Genomic DNA, 18,935 nt, shown 5'->3' with positions numbered 1-18,935 from the left:
TGTAGCTGTCTTCCACCAGAGGGCATCTAGGTTTTGCTATCTTACAAAAAAGGTTTGTCTGTATCTTATTTCCCAATATTCTAAATGGGATGAAAGGTATGTATATGAAGCTAGCTCCAGAATTAAAAGCATCCGAAGCCTCTAATCTTATAGGAAGCCTCAAGATAGCACCATGAGAAATCTTCTGATAATGACCCAGCAAATGCAGTTTTCTAAAAATAACAGACCATTTTAGCACAATATGTATGGATAAATCTGAATAAGATAATGAGCCATGTACGGGAATCTGCTAGCAAAATTCTGGGGTTAGCTGCAGTTTTTCATTGGCAGTACAGGGCTGAAAACTGCTAGATGCTGCTGCTTCAGTAGTAGGATCTTCAGTACAGAACTGATTGATTGACAGTTATAGAAAACGAAATACAAGGTGCTTGTATTCCTGAGGGAGAAGAGTGTCAGGGCACCATGAGATCAAGCTCCAGATTAAACTAGAGATCAGTGGAGCAGAGTTGTTGTCTAGCCTACTTTCCATCTGGGAGTCCAGGCCCTGCCACAAAGGTCACACCTAGCCTCAAATCATTTTAGCATTATCACTGATAAGCCCTCCCTAACAAGACCAGGTCCCAGGCCTTTTCTCTGCCAGGCTGGTTGTCTAGGGAGGAGAGCCACTTGAGTACTATGAAAGCGTGAGTCAGGTGGGACAGGTAGAAGATGAGAGAGCAAAGGCTAATTTTATGTGCTATGACGGTTATGAAGTTATAATGAGGAAGGAGGAAAACTGCCTGAATATACATAACTGTGAAGCTACCCTACGCAGGGCTTCTTAAACTTTTTTCATCCCCCAACCCCTTCAGCACTTCTTAAGCTGTGGTTCAAGACCCCATATGGGGTCTGCTATAAGATGTTAATGGCTAAGGTAACTGAGTAGTTTGTAGGAGACAAAATTCAAGAAAAGAACCAGTAATAAGTAAAACTTTTAACCTCAACTGCCACTATACAAATGTCTATTTGGGCCACAAACAAGATAAAACTAGAGGTCCCAACACAAGAAGGCAAATTGGTCCTCATCACTGAGACTTGAAATCCCTTTGGAATGTGGTTCTCAGCGTGCATACATTTGGGGTGGGGGAATAGTATTATATACTTGGGTGTCCCAGAAGAGTACAGCTTTAAACTTTAATAAATGCTACAAGCTAACAAAAAAAACCCCATCATTTGATAGTTTGATTGTTCAAATTTCTTTTATATCTATTTAGTTTTGCGAATTTCAGTTAATATGATTTAAACAAGAAGGCTTCTTGTCGCTCCGAATTGAGTGTGGGAGTTTCTGGTTTACACTTACTCGGACTAGAGGATTGGTAGAGGTGGTCCTTTTGCTTGGCTACCTCAGTCACCTGATCTATCTCCATTGGACATTTTCCTTGTGGAGTCTTGTCTAAAATGTCCTGTATTCATCATGATCTTAAGGCTAGGATTACAAAGGCGATCCTTACAGTCGGTCAAGTCCCTGAGCTTCAGCTAACGAAAGTTCTTTACAAAGTCCAAAAACTGACAAGTGACACATAGCACAAGATGGTGGTTATATTGAATTTTAACATGTTAAATGACCTTTCAAACGTTCTTATAAGTTTGTAGCATTTATACTTACAAAGTTGTTAAAGCTTCATTAATATAGGGACACCCTATGTTACTAATGTATATTCATGTGAGGAAATGTAGGAACCAAGGGGCAAAATGGAGAGCATTTGTTTGAAGATCAGTGGAGAGAGGAAAAAACAATCTTTTGTTATCATGGTCTACTAGAGACCTCTTGGACAGAAAGAGTAAATAGATGAATTTGAGAAACACGTCTGGCACAGGGGCATGGTATGTATATGGCTAGAAACACGATTTGTAGATACAGCTGCTAGTCTTGTGCTTTAAATAGAGGGGCCAACAAGGGGGACTTGCATGCAGCTGATTTTTCACAGGAAAAAACTGGGTGCTAGGGTGGGAATATCAAGAACCTTATGGGGAGGTAATAGGTTCCTTTCCATGGATTTGTAATAGAGAAGAATGCCTGGCAAAGTCTTAAATGCACCCTAGATTTGGGGATTATGGATTGCAAAAGGTTCAGAAGGCTAGGATTCCGCTGATGCAATGTCCATGAGGGAAATTGGTTAATTAGGGATGGAAAACCCAAGAATTAAATGAGACACAAAAGGAAGTCATTCTGATAGAGAAAAAAATGGGATTTATGGAACTAGATGGGCCTCGGGAATCCACAGGAATTAACCTTTCAGGATAGGTACAGAAAATAAAAAGCAGAACAGGTAATGAGTACCAAAATGGTGGAGCTTGAAAAGAAGACCATCAGGTGTACTGAAGCTCAGCAAACTGAGCCTGGCAAGGAATGCCAAGCACAGGAAGGAGGGTGTGTGTGTGTGTGTGTTTTGGTCTTAGTGGAACAAAGGAAGATCAAGGAAGGGATAGGGCTACCATGAGCAGGTAGACTGGTGTAAAACTGTACAAATCTGATCTCTTTGCTGAGAATGGCCCAAAAAGGCCACCAGGGAGTTCATACCCAATAGAAGTAAGGAGCTAGCACCCTCACTGCCCATGATGAATCCAAGTCACCTGACCCAGCTGAACTGCATCCTCAGCTATTGAAAGAACTATCAGGTGTCATTACTGAGTCATTGTCGGTGATATATGAAAGGGTCCAGAGAATGAGAAGTGCTATAGAACTGGAAAGGGGCAAATGCTTACCCAATTTTTAAGAGAGAAAATAGGTTCTGCCGGCCAGTGAGAGTCACTTCAATTGCTGAGCAAGTTCTAGACTACAGTAGTAAAGAGGAAGCCAAGTCACAAATGGCCAATGTAGGACAGGGGATGCCAATTAACCTCATTTCTCTTTTTGACAAGAGAAATGGTAGATCAGGGGAGTGCTGGGAATCTAGTTTACTGAGGTTTTAGCAAACCCTCTGATAAAAGTATCTCATGCTTTCCTTATGGAAAACATAGAAAGATGTGAACTAGACAGTAATGGAGTTTGGATAAATTTGAACCTGGTCAAATGTCACTAGTGGTCTGATGTCAATTTAAAGGAAATCTTCAGTGGAATGCTGAGGGACCTGTATTTGTCTTACCATTTAACGTTTTTATCAACAACTCAAAGACAAAAGATAATATGCATTTGGCATTTACATATAACACAAAACCTCTCTTTTTCTCTTCTCTCTCTCTGTCTCTCTCCTCTCCCCCCTCAATTTCCCTCTCCCTGCTCTTTCTCTTCCCTGTCTTTTCCCCACCTCACCCTCTCCTCCTTCATGCTGCCTTATCAAAAGGTCCTGAATCTTTAAAACTTTTTGGCTTTTCCTTTGACCACTTTGGTAATTTTTTGACCAGCACTTTAAGGCAGGATGACCTGAAGTTTTTGGAAACTTTAGGTCTGCCACTTAAACTACAGTAGTCTCGCCTTTGATTTTCTTTTCCCCTTCTCTCTGTCTTATTTTCTCTACAGTCCAACAGATGGTAAATTACAATTTCAACAATAGTTTTTTCCTGTGAAGGAAGCTTTCCTCTTGACATTGACATTTAAAAATTACTTTTCTTCAGGAAGAAGCCTAAGAGGAAACAAAGAGCCCAGTGTCTATCCTGGTTTGTCCTACCATAAATTATGGTTAACTTAAAAATAGCAGCTGAGAATAATAATGATAGCTAACACAGCAATGATTATGTGCCAGACACTTTACAAATAATACGTTCTTTGATCTTCACAATAACCCTGGGAGATAGGTGCTATTATTATCTTCATTTTACAATTGGGGAAAGTGAGGCATTTTTTTAATTTGCCCAGGATCACACAGTAAGTAACAGGTTGGATTTGACAGGTCTTCCTGACTCTAGCTGCAGAGTGTGTTAGGGCTAGAATCAGGAAGACCAGAGCTCAAATCTGACCTCAGATACTAGCTGTGTGACCTTAGGTAAGTAATTTAATCTCTATTTGCCTTTGTTCCTTCATCTATAAAATGGCAGTGTAATAGCACCTACCTGCTCAGGTTACTGTAAGGATCAGATATTGTAAAACACTTAGCACGGTATCTGGCACACGGTGCCAGATATTAGCTATTATCTCCTATACCACCTAGTGCCTAGGTCTTTTACCTCGATGTTTTTCACCCTCTCTAACCCTCTACCCATCTCAAAGATTATTCTCTCTCTCATTGTTTTGGCCCGCAATGCAGGCCTGATCTTGGTAACCTCAGATCAATAGGTATATACATTGCACTTTGTCTGGTACTTGTTTTCCAATTTCCCAGCTTGATTGTAGAATGCCTACCTAGAAGAGAAGACAAAAGCAGCCCCCACATGAGCTATGATTCTGTCACTTAAGTGTGACTCTGTTAGATATCTACAACCAAGTTTTTCAATGAACCTCAGAGGTTGAGGAGACCAGGAGTCTGAATCTCCATGGCTTCTGGACCTTCTCTTGGGCTCCCATCTCCCAAGAAGTTGCCCCTGTCAAAAGATACTGATGCTGAGGGGATGCAATCAGAATAACAATAAAAACCTTTAAAAGGCATCCAACCTCTTCCATCCACTTATAAGGCTTCTGTCTTAGGTCTTCTAGAATTGCTGAGCCTCCCAATTGTTCTTCCTGCCCTAAATTCTCTTTTTGGTTCATCTATCCTCCATTCAGCCACAGTGATGTTCCTAGAGCACATTCCTGACAATTCATGCCCTTGCACAATTTAAAATTTACACCTTGTAAACTCCAGTGGCCTCCTGTTACCTCTAGAATAAAGTGTGCTTAATCTGGGGGCAATGAACTTTTTAAAAATATGTATATATGTTGATAACTTTAACATAATTGAAATCCTATGTGTTTTGTTTTATTCATTTACAAATACTCTAAGAAGGGGCCCAATAGTAAATCTTTACTAACCTGCCAGAGGGGTCCATGACACATAAAAGGTTAAGAACTGCTCTAGAATCAAATCCATGCCCTCTGTTTGGCATGGAAATCCTTTACTACCCTGGCTCCTACCTACTTTTATAGCCTTACATCCCTTTATCACATACTCTCTTATCCAGCCAAAATGGCAGCTTTTCTGCTTTTTTCACATATGACATACCATCTCCCACCTCCATGCTTGAACAGATTGTCTCCCATGTCTGAAACCATCCACTATGACCTTAGACTCTTAAAATTTTGTTTACTTCAAAGCTCAGTTCAAAGGCCACCTGAATTAATGTAGCCACCTCCTACTGGAAGTCTTGATTGGTCTATCCCAGCTTCTTATGCCTCTTCCCTAAAATTACCTTTAAGATGGCAAAGTGGATAGAGTGCCAGGTTTGAAGTCAGGAAGATGAGTTCATATCTGGCCTCAGACACTGGCTGTGTGACCCTGGGCAAATGAGTTAACCCTGCTTGCCTCGGTTCCTCATCTGAAGAGTGAGCTAGAGAAGGAAACGACAAACTACTTAAGTATCTTTGCCAAGAAAATCCCCCCAAAATGGGGTCACGAGTCCGAAATGACTAAACAGCAGTTGCGTGTACTTCTACGTGTAGTGCTATCTCCTCCTATAGAATGTAACCTCCTTGAGGTCAGGGACAATTTCATGTTTGTCCTTGAATCCTCAGTAACTAACAGAATCCCTAGCACGACAGATGCCTAATAAATGCTTGATTAACTAACAATCTTAACCTTTAAGCAGAGTTGTTTGGGGCTATGTCTGACTCAAGCTAGCATCCAGGTTATTTATGTTAGATATTGGAATGGACTGAGACACTAAATCATTCACCAATTAACAAAAGATTAACTTAGCCATAGCAGAAGGACATTCAGTAACAGTGGGCCCTAAGGACACCTCCCGTTGATGCCGCTGAGCCAAGCTCCTTTACCTGACTTGTCCGCTGTTTTCCAGCCAGGCATCAGCATACACCTGGGTTCCTTGCAGCCATTTTGTTCTCAAGTGGCCAAGAAATGATATCAGCAGCCTGAGACTTTAGTCCCCTGAGCCAATTAAATCTCAAGAATGGTTTTTAATACCTTTGAAGGAGAAACTAGCCTAACTTGGGGAAGGTTTAGGATATTGCTTCCACCACATAAGGGTTCTCAACAAGGAGCCTGTGAACTTTTTTTTAGTGTTAATCATTTCAGTATAATTGGTTTCAATATAGTCGTTTTACTGTCCTGAGTATTTTATTTTATGCATTTAAAAACATTATTCTGAGAAGGGGTACATAAGCATCACCTGCCAGAGAAGTCCATCACACACACACACACACACACACACACACATACACACAAAGATTAAAAATCACTGCTTTAAGAGACATAGACCAGCAGTCTTGAGGCTACATAGCCTGGAGGCAAAACTGACTAGTTTTTCTCAGCAAGACTAGATGACAAGAGAGAGTGAAGATTGGACAGGGCTTTCTATTACTGGGGTTAAATAATAAGTAACTGGAGAGGGACTTCTAGTTGGGGGTTTGGGTATTCCCAAATAGGACATTGTCCCTACATGGGAACAGCTGGGCAATTGGGATCCTATGGTGATGATGGCAGTAGGAGTGGTTTGCCTTGGGCATAGCTGAATCTCAATTCTCAGGCATTCTGGCTCCAGATCTTAGTCTGGGACTGATAAGCATTTGTTCAAATTTGTGTTAGATTGCAACTGTCCTAGAATCAACTTACTGCAGCCCTGAAGGGGAATATTTATTAATAGTGCCAGATTGGGAACTCAAAGCCAAGAAAAGACCAAAGTCCCTGAAGGCATCCCAGAGAGGCAGGAACAGGGAGAAGTATGGCCAACATTCCAGGGAGACGAGGGAGGGAGATTTTGGCTATTTGAACTGAGACAGAAATCTGGAGGAGAAAAGGCAGGGGAGGGGGAAGCATTTCCTGGAAGAATCCAGAAGGATCAGAGGACAACTATTGGAAAACAGCCCCCCATCCCTATCTTCCCACTCACCTTTGTCTTTCCCACTCTTAAGTCTTAAAAATCAGTGGGAGTTAGAAGCATGGTGGACGAGAGAGAGTGCTTCACTGGAATCAGCCCCAGCCTTGAGAAGTCAGCCAAAGGAATGGAATGTTTTCTGGTTATGCCACATTTCTAGGGAAGATCTCATCACATCTGTTCATTGTAGCACTGAGTGAAGGAAGGGAGAAGGGTAAAGGATGAATACCAGAACAGACACCTAATGATCAGAAGTTGACATAGGGGGTTTAGGGGCACACTGCAGATCCTACCTTTAGAGACAGCTGGGTGACACAGTAAAGAGAGAGAGCACTCAGGGCTTAGAATAAGGAAGACAAGTTCAACTCTGACCTTAGACACTAGCTGGGTGAGCCTGGGTAAATTATTTAACTTGTCTGCCTTGGTTTCCATTATTTTGGGTTTTTAAAAATACTTTCATTATTGTTTCAATATAATTGGTTTCCTTTGCAATCCTATGTATTTGATTTTATGCATTTAAAAATATTCTGAGAAAGGATCCTGAGGCTTCTTGAGACTGCCAAGAGGTCCGTGACATAAAAAAAGATGAAGAATCCCTGCCATAGGAACTTTTCCAGAAGATAGTAACCTCTTCCCCAACCTCCCTAGGGATGCTGTGTTCTCCATAAAGACCCAAAACATTTAATAATAACAATTCACATTTATAGAAAACTTTTATACAATGTGTTCTAAAAGTCTTAGCACAGCTTTAAAACTATTAAAGTTTAAAACTCCTCTTAGACTTTTGGAATACCCTGTATACATAATCTCATTTGAGCCTCACTACCAACCTTCAAAGTGGCTATGATAAATATTATTATCCCATTTTACAGACAGAGAAACAATCACAGAGAGGTGTGGTGATTTGCCCAGGATCCCCTGACTAGTAGATGTTAGGACCTAGTATTCTACCCAGTCTCTCCATACTCCAAGATCAACATACTTCCCATTACTCATAAGGCCCCCTGAGGTGCAGGAATGTCATTACAACAGATGGGGTGAAGTGAATGGAGGCTGACCACTGACCCCAAGACTCCTCTCTTCCTTGCCATCTATCTGCAATCCCTTCCATTGACTTTTTGGCTCCTCCTATTGGCTTCTCACTGCTACCACTGGGACCTGGGTTCAAGGTCCAGGACACATTAATTAAATCCCTTCTTTTATCCTGGGGCCTGAAGTCGGGGTACCAGCTTTAAGTTTTTAAGAGTGCTTATTTCTCAGCAAATATAGGACATGTTGTGTGTGTGTGTGTGTGTGTGTGTGTGTGTGTGTGTGTGTGTGTGTGTACCTGTGGTTTTACTGGATAGTCAATAAATAAAATTAAGTGCTGACTGTGTGCCAGGCACTGTCCTATGGGCTGGAGATACAAAAAGAGTCAACAGACAGTGCCTCCCTTTGAGGAATTCACAATTGAATGGGGAGACAACAAGCAAACGTGTGTATACATACATACAGATATGTGTATATATATATACACGCATACACACATATATATGCAATCTATATACAGGATAAATGGGAAATAATTCTGAGAGGGAAGGCACTAGAAATAAGAGATGTTGGGAAAGGTTGCCTATAAAAGATGGGATTTTAGTTGGGACTTCAAGGAAGCCAGGGGAGCCAGTAGGTCAAAATGAACAGAGGGATCATCCCAGGCATGGGGAAGAGCCAGAGAAAATGCACAGAGCCAAGAGATGCAGGCAGGGTCTTGTTCATGGAAAAGCCGGGAAGCCAGGGTCACTGGGTGTTTCAGGTTGAGGAGTATGGTATTAAAAACTAGAAAGGTAGAAGGAGGCTAAGTTGTGAAGGGCTTTGAATGCCAGAGTATTTTGTGTTTGATCCTGGAGGTGCTAGGGACCCACTAAAATTTATGGGAGGTGGGGAAGAGGTGACATGAGTAGAACTTCACTTTAGTGACTGAATGGAGGGTGGATTGGAGTGGGGAGAGATATGGCAGGTAGACCCACCGACAGCTACTGCAGTAGTCCAGGTGTGAGGGAATGAGGGCCTGTACCAGAGGTTGGACAGGGTCAGAGGAGAGAAGGAGCATATTCGGGAGGTGTTGCAGAGGTGAAATCAACAGACTGTGGCACCAGCTTAAATGTGGGGGTTGAGAGAGAGTGAGGAGTACAGGACGACTCCTAGGTTTTGAGCCTGATGGACTAGAAGGAGGGTTTTGTCCTCTACAGTAAATGGAAAGGTAGGAGGGGGAGAGTTTAGAAAGAAAGGCAATGAGTTCAGTTTTGTACCTGTAGAGTTTAAGGTGTCTACTGGACATCCAGTTTGAGATGTGTAAAAAGGCTGTGGGAGATGCGAGAGTGGAGATCAACAGAATGGTTGGGGCAGGAGAAATGGATTTGAGAACCATCAGCAGAGAGGTGGTAATTAAATCAATGGGAGCTGATGAGATCAATTAGTAAGGTGGTATATACGGAGAAGAGAAGAAGACCCAGGACAGAACCCAGTGGGACAGTTAGAGGGAGCAATCTGGAGGAGGATCCAGCCAAGGAGACAGAGAAGGAAAGGCCAGAGAGGGAGGAGGAGAACCAGGAGAACATTGTCCTGAAAACCTCGATGGAGGAGAATATCAAAGAAAAGAGAATGTCAGAGGCTGCAGAGGTCTAGGAGAATGAAGACTGAGAAAAAGCCATTGGGTGTGTCAACTAAGTGATCTTTGGTAACTTTGAACAGAGCAGTTTTGGTGGAATGATAGATAAGGCCAGAAGCTGGGTTGTGAGGGGTTAAAAAGAGAGGAGAGGAAAGAAATGAGAGGTACTGATCGTAGGCAGTCTTTTTGAGGAGTCCAGCCACAAAGGGCAGAACAGATCTAGGACAATAGCTAGCAGGGAAGGATCGAGCAAGGGTTTTTTGAGGATAGAGGTGACGTGGGCCTGTTTGTAAGCAGTAGCAAAACATCCGGTAGACAAAGAGAGATTGAAGAGAAGTGAGACAATGTTGGAAGAGACAGCATGGAATAGCATTCTTTAAACAGGTAGAGGGGTTAGCTTTGGTAAGGAATAAAACCCCTTCATCATGTGAAACAGGGGAGAAGGAAGAGAGAGGGGCAGAAGGCATTTGAATGCTAGGAAATGAGGAGGAGGGGAGAAAGTGCTTACAGAAGATGACCTCCAGTTTTTTCCTGTAAAATATGAGGGGGGGGGTTGCTGAGGAGAGATGAGAAGGTTTGGAAGAGAATGGGAGAGCGAGTTGATGAAGGAGGTATAGTAGGACTGCCTACCGGCAGTGAGGGCCCAGTTGAGGTTGTATCACCAGGCTGTACAGAATATAAGTTCCCTGTAATTTATAGTCTTACTTAGTTGCCTGGGAACATTGAGAGAGAGGTTAAATGATTTGCTCAGAATCATACAGGCAGTATAAGTGATAGAGGTAGCATTTGAACCCAGACCTTTCTTACTCTGAGGTCAGCTCATTATCTATTAGGCAACCCTACCTCTCTACCATGATACATACTTGATTTCAAAATAACAAAGGAAAAAGTTACAAAGTCACATTTGTTTTTCTGGTCTTCTGTGAGAAGGTATGAGAAGGAATTAGAATGATTCTTGGTTCTTTTTCTGTGCTTAACAAGGGGTCTTCATCTGGCTCCTGACCCAGAGCCAGCCAGGACAGTCTTATGTTTGCCTTACATCAGGCTCCAGGTTTTTAGGACAAGGTAGATTTTGTTTGACAAGACTGCTAAATGTCTCATCCCTGTTAGAAATTACTTCCTCACCATAACTCCCAGCTTTGGCACACTACCCCCTTGAAAAAGGACTCTTCCTTTGGGCTTTAAGCTGCCCTCCCCTGACCTGGCACCTTCACTCTCTGGAAGGTCACGATGTATTCCTTCACTGGAAATCCTCTCTTGCCCTTGACCCATTCCTTTCTGTCCTGGTTTCCTCTCCCTGGAGAAAGTCATTGTTATGGAGAAGAGAAAGGACCACATGGCTGAGAAGCCCAAAGTAGGCTCCTGCAGGGATTTAATTATACTGTCTGGAAGGACTCCAGCCTCTCCATGGAGTGCTGACCCTTCTTACCCTTGCCTCCATCACCCATCTCCTTCAGCTCCCATCAAAGAAAGTGTTCAGTTAGAGCCTGAGGAACCACCCCCTCCTTTCAGGTATCCCATAGAGAGAATTCCTGCAGGGAGCCTGTGAGAGGTTGGAATCAATTACTTCTAAGATCCTTTCCAACAGAGATTATCTGAGTGAAACTTTCTGTGATTTGTTTCTTTCTCAGCTCCTAGTACATCCAACCTCTGTAGAGCAGCTATCTATAGCTAGGTCTGTCTCTCTCCCTCTTTCTACTTACCCCTTCCCCTACCTTCCTACCTACTTCCCCTTCTCATTTGCAATGGGCTTGCCCTCTCTTTTTTTGTTCATACATACACACACACACTCCTGGACAGAAGAAATCCAGAATGATTCCTTCATGTGGTCAAGATGTTTATCTTTTGCCCCATCTTAATCTGTCTCAATCTCTTCAGATTTATGATGAAAAAATGCTAGATGAGCACTTACTGTGTGCCAGGCACTGTGCTAAGCCCTGGGGCTATGAAGAAAGGCAGAAATACAGCCCCTGCCCTCGAGGCTCACATTCTAATTCGGGGAGACAACATGCAAAAAAAATGTACATTCCAGGTCTATGTCATGTAAAGGAGAGAGCATGTCAGAGGCAAAGCATTGGCAGTGTGGGCAGAGAGAGGAGACTAGAAAGTAAGTTTTGAGCCTAATCTTCAAAGTAGCCAGCAAAGCTGGGAGGTGGAGGTGAGGAGGGGGAGTGTTACAGGCATGTGAGACAGGGAGTACAAAGTCAGGAAGGAGATGGAGCATTATGTTCAAGGAACAGCAAGACCAGTGTAGCTAGACTATAGAGGCGAGTAAAGTTTAAGAAGACTGGAAACAGGAAGGAGACAGATTGTGAAGGGCTTTAAATGCCAAGCAATTTATATGGGATCCAGCAGGTAATAGGGAGCTATTGGAGCTTCTTGAGTGAGGGAACAGGGTTGGTGGTGGTAGTATGTGACAAGATCAGGTCTTGGCTTTAGGAAAATCACTTAAGCAGCCCTATGGAAGACTTGAGGCAGATACCAATCAGAGAGCTATTGCAAAAGTCTGAGCATGAGGTCATGAGGGCACTTATCGTAGACAGTCATTTCAAGGAGTCCAGCCACAAAGGGCAGAATAGATCTAGGATAATAGCTAGCAGGGAAGGATCAAGCAAGGGTCACTCCCAGAGTCACAACTGGGAGAAGGAAAGGGGATGGAGAGGAAAGATGTTGGATCTGTGGTGTGAGAGCCAGTCAGGAGTTGAGGATGATCCCAAGGTGAGGAGTCTGGGTGACTGGAAAGATGGTGATACTTTGGGGAGTAACCATTGAATCCCTCTCATCTTTTATTCTCCTCTTCTTTCAGACCTTCCACCTCCATTTTTGTCCCCACTCCCCTGAAGAGCTACTTTGCTCAGACCTTGAATCGTCAATGGACCCCACCTTGGTCCAGGAGAACTGAGTTTTAGTTAAGTCCCTTATCTCATTTTGACCTTGGTAAGGTATTTCATCACTCTGGCCTTCAATATCCTTATGATTTCAATACTTCCAATCTGAATTTGGTCAATGTGGGCACTCTTGCCACCAATGCAGATTGCAACCCTTCTATGAATTTAGTAGGAAGCTGGTGTGACTAAAAAATCCATCACCTAGTCTGTGCTCAGCCTGGTAAGATGTCACCTCACCTGAAGTAGTGTGGTCCTCAGACCACCACCGGAGCTCTGCTTGGAGCCTTTCCAGCCCAGAGAGAGCACATGCCCCAATGGCACAGCCTTCTCTCAGAGAACCCAGCATTCCTTGCAGTAAGACTTGAGTGGAGGGAGCTGCTCTTTGTAGGGAGATCAGGGAAGAAAGGATAATCCAAACCCTAACCCTGAGCCCTGTCTCTTGAAGCCCCCAATGCCCTGGTAGCTGGCCTCCCTTGTGGTTTCTCTGTGCTCCTCCTTCCCTTTTTTTGCTAAAGCCTAAGAGCACATTCTTGGATACTTCAAATGATCTGGCAGCCCCTCTAGCCCAGAAAGCTCTCTCTGCCTTTGTAGATCCCAGCCCCTCTACAATTCTTGTCCATTTGTCCCCACGCATGCTCCATACCTTTAAGAAGAATGGATGGACCCCTCGGACTCTTCAGTTACTTCCCGGTACCATTGGGCCACTGGGCAGCTCAGCCGCGGTCTCTCATCCTCACTCTCACCAAACGGCCAGCCTGCCCTGCGCCCCCCCACCCTTTTGCATGTCCTCAGACAATGACTTTCAGCCCACTTTTTTTCTTGCAAGTGACATTTATAGAGCATGGAATGTCAGCCCTGCGGGGGGTCTTGCATCCAGTTCAAGACAAGGCCCATCGAGGCCGAGTGATTTGTCCAAGGTCACATATGTGGGTTTGTTCATTTGAAAAACATTTCTGGAGCATCTGCCATTTGCACCCCTCCGCTCGCGCGGGCGCACACACACGCGCACACACACACACACACACACACACACACACCCCTTTTCCCTCTTCCTTTCCAGCCTGGCTTCTGCATTTCCCTTCCTCGCCCACCTGCGGTTTTCCCTCCTCTTTATCTTTCCTCCTCCCCCTTTTCCTCCTCCCCTCCTCCCTAGCGCCTTCTCTCCTGCTCATCTCTCCCTCCATCTGTCCCCCGCCTCTCCAGCACCCCATCCCCGATCACCCCCACCGCTCCCTCTCCCTCTACCTCCCTCCCTCCCCTGTCCTGCGTCCCCCGCCCCTTCGACTCCCTGCTGGCCCGCCTGCAGCCGCCAGCCACCGCAGCGAGCGCTCGCTCGTGCCTTCCTCGGAGCTGTCCGGACTGTCAGTGCGCAGCCTTGGCTGGCGGCGGCTCCTGAAGCCCGAGTGGGATTGGGGTATCGGGGGATCGGGGGATCGCAGAATCGCAGAACAACAGAGGGCGCAGGCACAGCCAGGTGACGCTGCCTGCGGTGGTGAGCACCCGGCGGGGCCAGAGGGAAGGGGGCCTCTTCCTTGAAGGGGGTATTCGGGAAGCCCTTTCCAGGAACGCAGAGAAAACGAGGGGCTTTTTCGTTGAAAGCCTAGCTGGTGGAAGGTGTTGGGGTGGGAGAGGGGAATGAAGAGGAGTGCTTTGGATAGGAGAGAGTCCCAGGGTCCTCTCCTCTGGCGGGCTCCTTCCCTGGAAAGGGAGGCTATTACTAGGTTGGGGGGCGCAGCGGACAGTCAATCGAGAGCTTTTCTTCCCCAGGGACAAGAGGGCTTGGGGCCCCACGATGTGGTGTACACAGGTTACAGGGGGAACCGCTGGAGCCTTCCCTGCTGGAGATGGGGCTGGGCTAGGAGCAGAGATCTGGGCTAGAGGAGGGTCGAGGCCACACTTTGCTCAGGCTTAAGTGAGCTGGAGGGGGTGGGGCTGTCCCTCAGGCTCAGCTCGCGGCATTTCCCATGCCTTAGTGTGGTCTGTTTGAGCTGCGATCTCCTGGTTCTCTCCTTGTCCCAGTTTCCTGGTTCATTGTCTTCTGTTTCAGGCCCCACCTGGTAAGTGAAGGGAACAGCCTTTTAACTCCTCGGCCAGTGCCAGCTCCCTCTGCCCTAGGGTAGCACCCATTGGGCCTGGGAGGGGTTGGGCTCAGAATTTGGTAGCTCCAGCTGGCATTGGACATGCTGACTGATGGAAGGTGGAAGGGCAGCACTCCCACCACATCCCCCATCCCTTCCCCTCCCCTTCCCTCTTACAGGAGCGGCCACACTGGACGGTGGATGGTGGATGAGAAGGGTCTCAAACCAGTTGCACCATGAATGTGGGAAGAATCAAGAAGAGAACTCGGGGTGGGATGGGAGTTGGTGAAGAGAGGGTTCGAGAAGAGGCTGCTACTGGTGGCAGGGTGTTTGACAAAAGAGAATGGAGTGGAAAGGGCCCTGGTTGTCCGGTCAGAAGACCCCGGGGTCTGACCCTGGCTTTGGCACTAGCTAGTTGTGTTACCTTGGGAAGGTCATTTCCCTCCCTTTCCACTTCCACATTTATAAAACGAAGAGTTGGGCTGTATGATCTGTGAGGTTCCACCCACTCAGAATCCTCTAGAAATAGAACAGGGAGGGGCTGGGCAGAGCGGAGCAGTTTCCTTGTTCCTTAGGGTGAAACTGTTGAGTTTGGGGTATTTCGTTTGTTTCTTTGTTTTTACGAAGGCTTCCACCACTCTAGCTACTTCACATCAGACACTTGGATCCACTTGTCTTCCCTCCGGTGTGCAAAAGGAGAAACTGAGTCTGAATAGACATCTTCTGTGATTTGCTCTGGCTCCACCCTCCTTGGAATTTCTAAGTGACAACATCCTTTTTCATCTGGGGCTGGACTGGAGAGAAGCAGGGTAAGCAGGGCAGACCTGGCATGAGCCAAGAAGGGAGCTGGGGGACAGTGGAAGGGGAGGCATCATCGTGCAAAAGATGGGGCGGAGGCTGAAGGGTAGGGAGTGATGGAAAGAGAGCTATTCAGTTCAGAGGCAGGGATCAGAGCATCTGGAGTTAGAGAAGAGACTAGGACAGGTGAGGGCTGTAGATCAGGATGCCAGTGAACTGGCTGCTCTCTGTTCCCATCTTACCCTCTGGCTGAGCTTGAGGCTTGAGGTCTATGGCCCCTTCTGCTCATAGGTTCCCTACTGTAATCTGCTCCCAGGACTGACTCAATTCCTGTTGGGCCTTTGAAAGCTCCTGCGAACCTGGGAGCTGCCAGCTGGAGAAGAGCCTGATTACAGGCAGGCACAGAGTTGGCCCCTAGCCCTGGGCTCCAGAATAAGGCCTAGACCACCCTCTATCCAGTGACTTACTGCACAGAATGTCTAAAGACTCAAGCCTTACCCCCACCCCCATTCCCAAAAGGTGATTCTTTTGGTTCCTACCAGGCTTCCTTTCAGGTTACATGGTCTATTACCCAGAGTGCCTTCCTCTGTACATAAGACAAGCAGGAGTCCTAAGCTAAGTCACAGGCTCTTGGGTATTATACCCTATGCTATGTCTGCTTTCTGGGACTCTCAGACTTTCTGTCTCGTAGGCAGGGCTGATTTTATAAGTAGGTAGTTATGTGGTACAATCTGAGGATGCTCAGAAAAGCTCCTCCATTAAAAAAATAACTCCAGAGATTCATCCCTTTAGGGTGGGCATTGTCTTCTCCAGACCGTTGTATTTAAATGCCAACTTCCTGGGGTATCATTAAGTTCAGACTTTAGAGTTTTTAATTGAGACCTGAGGCCTGGGCTGCCAACAAGGTACCAAGTACATGTGAACCAGGATTTGGGCGTAGGTGGGCCATAGAAGACCAGCTGAATTGGTTTATCACCCACCAGGCCTGTTCACAGATGGTGATGTCATAGATTTTGAGTAGGAAGGGACTTTGAGAGATAATCTAGTCTAACCATCATTATATAGAGTTGTCCCAGCCCAGAGAGGGACTCTGCTTCTAGAGCTCCTCCCCACATGCTTTCCCTCTCAGCAGCCCCTCCTGACTCCACCAGCACTCCCTCCCCCAGGCACTAGCCCCAAGGCCGGCAGCCCAAGGGAGCAGGCAGAACAAAGGGAAGGGCTGTTCATTCTATCATTCTGCCTTTCACTGGAAGCCAAGCTGCACAGGCCTTTCTGAAGGACTTCCCTTCCCCTTCCCTTGCAGGGACCATGTCGCTGCTGACTACTGGGTTTCTGCTGAGCCTGCTTGGCCCTGTGGCCTGCTGGGCACTGGGTTCAGGTTCTGAGCTGCGCTCAGCCTTCTCAGTAGCCCGGACCAGCAGCCTGGAGGGTACGACAGAGATGGCAGTGACCTTCGACAAGGTCTATGTCAACATCGGAGGCGACTTTGACCCTGGGACAGGCCTTTTTCGCTGCCGAGTTCCAGGGGCCTACTATTTCTCCTTCACTGTGGGCAAATACCCTCAGAAGAGTCTGTCAGTAATGCTGGTGAGGAACAGGAATGAGGTGCAGGCCCTGGCTTTTGACGAACAGCAGCGGCCTGAGCGCAAGGCAGCCAGCCAGAGTGCCATGCTGCAGCTGGACTATGGGGACACGGTCTGGCTGCGTCTCCACGGGGATCCCCAGTATGCACTCTACAGTTCAGCAGGGGGGCCCTGCACCACCTTCAGTGGTTACCTCATCTATCCAGACACCTCCTCCTACTTCCATAGCCACCAGGGCCTCCCTGCCCAGCTGCCTGGAGCCCTGGCAGCACAGCCCGAACCTGATCCCCGCTCTGCCTTCTCAGTGGCCCGCTCTGAGAGCCTGGTAGGGATCGATGAAGCGCCTTCTGTCAGACATAGGCCACTCACCTTTGACACAGAGTTCGTCAACATTGGAGGGGACTTTGACGCCGCTTCAGGGATCTTCCACTGCCGCCTGCCTGGTGCCTACTACTTTTCCTTCACCATTGGCAAGATGCCTCACAAGATGCTGTCGGTAAAGCTGATGAAGAATCGGGATGAGGTGCAAGCCATGATCTATGATGACAGTCCCTCAAGGCGGCGGGAAATGCAGAGCCAGAGTGTGATGTTGGCCCTGAAACCTGGGGACACTGTCTGGCTCCACAGTCACCAGCATGAAGGCTACGGGGCCTACAGTAATCATGGCAAGTACATCACTTTCACTGGCTTCCTGGTCTACCCAGATACCTCTCCAGGCCAATTCAGCCCCCTAGGACCCTGATCCATTCTCCAAAGGGGGGCCTGTGGAGACAGAAGATGCAGCTAGGGTATGGGAGGGGGAGGGATGCATGTTGTGTATACCTGTGTCTGTCTTTAGTGCCCATGTGGGCTCAACTGACATGTCAGTGTCACTGTGTGGTCATGAAGGCTGGAAATGCTTCAGGAGCCATTCAGTGGGGATGGGGTCTGCACTTGGGCCAATAAAGCAGGGCTCCAAATGATGCCAGCTGCCAAGATCTGAGCCAGAAATCTGTCTCAGCATGGACTGCTTGGGCTCCGCCCCAAAGTGAGGTGGGGCAGGGGTGGGAAAGAGAACATTGTGGTCTGTGTCTGGGTGGGGGTCAGCCATGCTCCACAAAGAATCTTTTAATCAACAAGCATTTATTAAGTGCCCAAAATGGCGATAGATGCTGGCAATATAAAGACAGAGAAAGGAAAGGGACTAGAGACTCTGCTCATGTTAGAGGCCAAGGCCTCTAAGGGTAAAAGAGATATTCTTTGGGGGACAGCTAGGTGGTGCAGTGAGTAGAGCACTGGCCTTGGAGTCAGGAGGACCTGAGCTCAAATCCAGCCTTAGATACTTACTAGCTGTGTGACCCTGGGCAAGTCACTTAACCCTGATTGAAGATAAAAAAAGGCAGTGGGTAGAGATGCTAGTTGGGACTCAGTCCCTGTGCCCTTCCCATCTGACCCAACTGCTGTTTTAAGCCTCTACTTGGGTGTCTGACCTTGTCATCTAAGCCTGATCATCTGACCTCCCCATACAGTTCTCAGGGCCTACCCAATGATCTGATGTTCCTGTCATCCCTGACTTGCCTCTCTAACTGGAGTCCCTACCTGATCCATCCTCTCCTCTCTTCAGCCAGGCACACTCCTTGGTGAACCTCCCTAGCCAACCTCATCCTACCTTTGGCCCAAGCCTCTCTCCATGTGCCCATTTTGTGAGATCCCTTTAGCTGGCCCAGTGTCTATGTCGGACTTTCTCCCACCAATCTCTGATTCCTTTTCATGGCATTAAAGAGGATGGTTTATAGGAGATGGGATAATGTGAGCTTCTCCATGGGCTGATGCTGAGAACAGCCACTTGCTCTTACATGGATGAACTGGTTCGAGGGAGGGCTAGAGGAAGAAAGGACGTCACCCAGGTCCACAGCAAAACGTTGTCATCAAAGAGATGTGCAGAGTATTTTAGGGGAAGATTGCCAGGGACACTGGTTAGGATTGCCCTTTAGCCCAGGACCCAGAGAGCCTGTGGGAA

At 46.6% G+C, this 18,935-nt stretch overlaps 1 protein-coding gene across 2 annotated transcripts; it reads left to right on the top strand.

Annotated features, from left to right (window-relative positions):
• The first annotated feature begins 13,482 nt into the window (after nt 1-13,482).
• On the top strand, nt 13,483-17,926 carry C1QTNF4 (C1q and TNF related 4). Of its 2 annotated transcripts, none has more exons than XM_036762419.1 (3): nt 13,483-13,969; nt 15,199-15,364; nt 16,657-17,926. In XM_036762419.1, exon 3 carries the CDS (start codon nt 16,662-16,664, stop codon nt 17,676-17,678), a length of 1,017 nt encoding a protein of 338 aa, XP_036618314.1. In that variant the 5' UTR covers nt 13,483-13,969; nt 15,199-15,364; nt 16,657-16,661; the 3' UTR covers nt 17,679-17,926. The 2 variants fall into 2 exon arrangements, with proteins under 2 accessions (XP_036618314.1, XP_036618315.1); XM_036762420.1 differs by having other exon boundaries at nt 13,648-13,969; nt 15,183-15,364.
• The last annotated feature ends 1,009 nt before the right edge of the window (nt 17,927-18,935 follow it).

The sequence above is a fragment of the Trichosurus vulpecula genome, chromosome 6, assembly GCF_011100635.1.
Source record: "Trichosurus vulpecula isolate mTriVul1 chromosome 6, mTriVul1.pri, whole genome shotgun sequence".
NCBI classification, from domain to species: domain Eukaryota; kingdom Metazoa; phylum Chordata; class Mammalia; order Diprotodontia; family Phalangeridae; genus Trichosurus; species Trichosurus vulpecula.
The sequence above is the reverse complement of the archived record's forward strand: the minus strand, read 5'-3'. Positions and strand labels throughout refer to the sequence as shown.

Excerpts from the sequence above, each read along its gene's own strand:
- C1QTNF4 (XM_036762419.1), top strand. The coding sequence starts at position 16,662 with ATGTCGCTGCTGACTACTGGGTTTCTGCTGAGCCTGCTTGGCCCTGTG.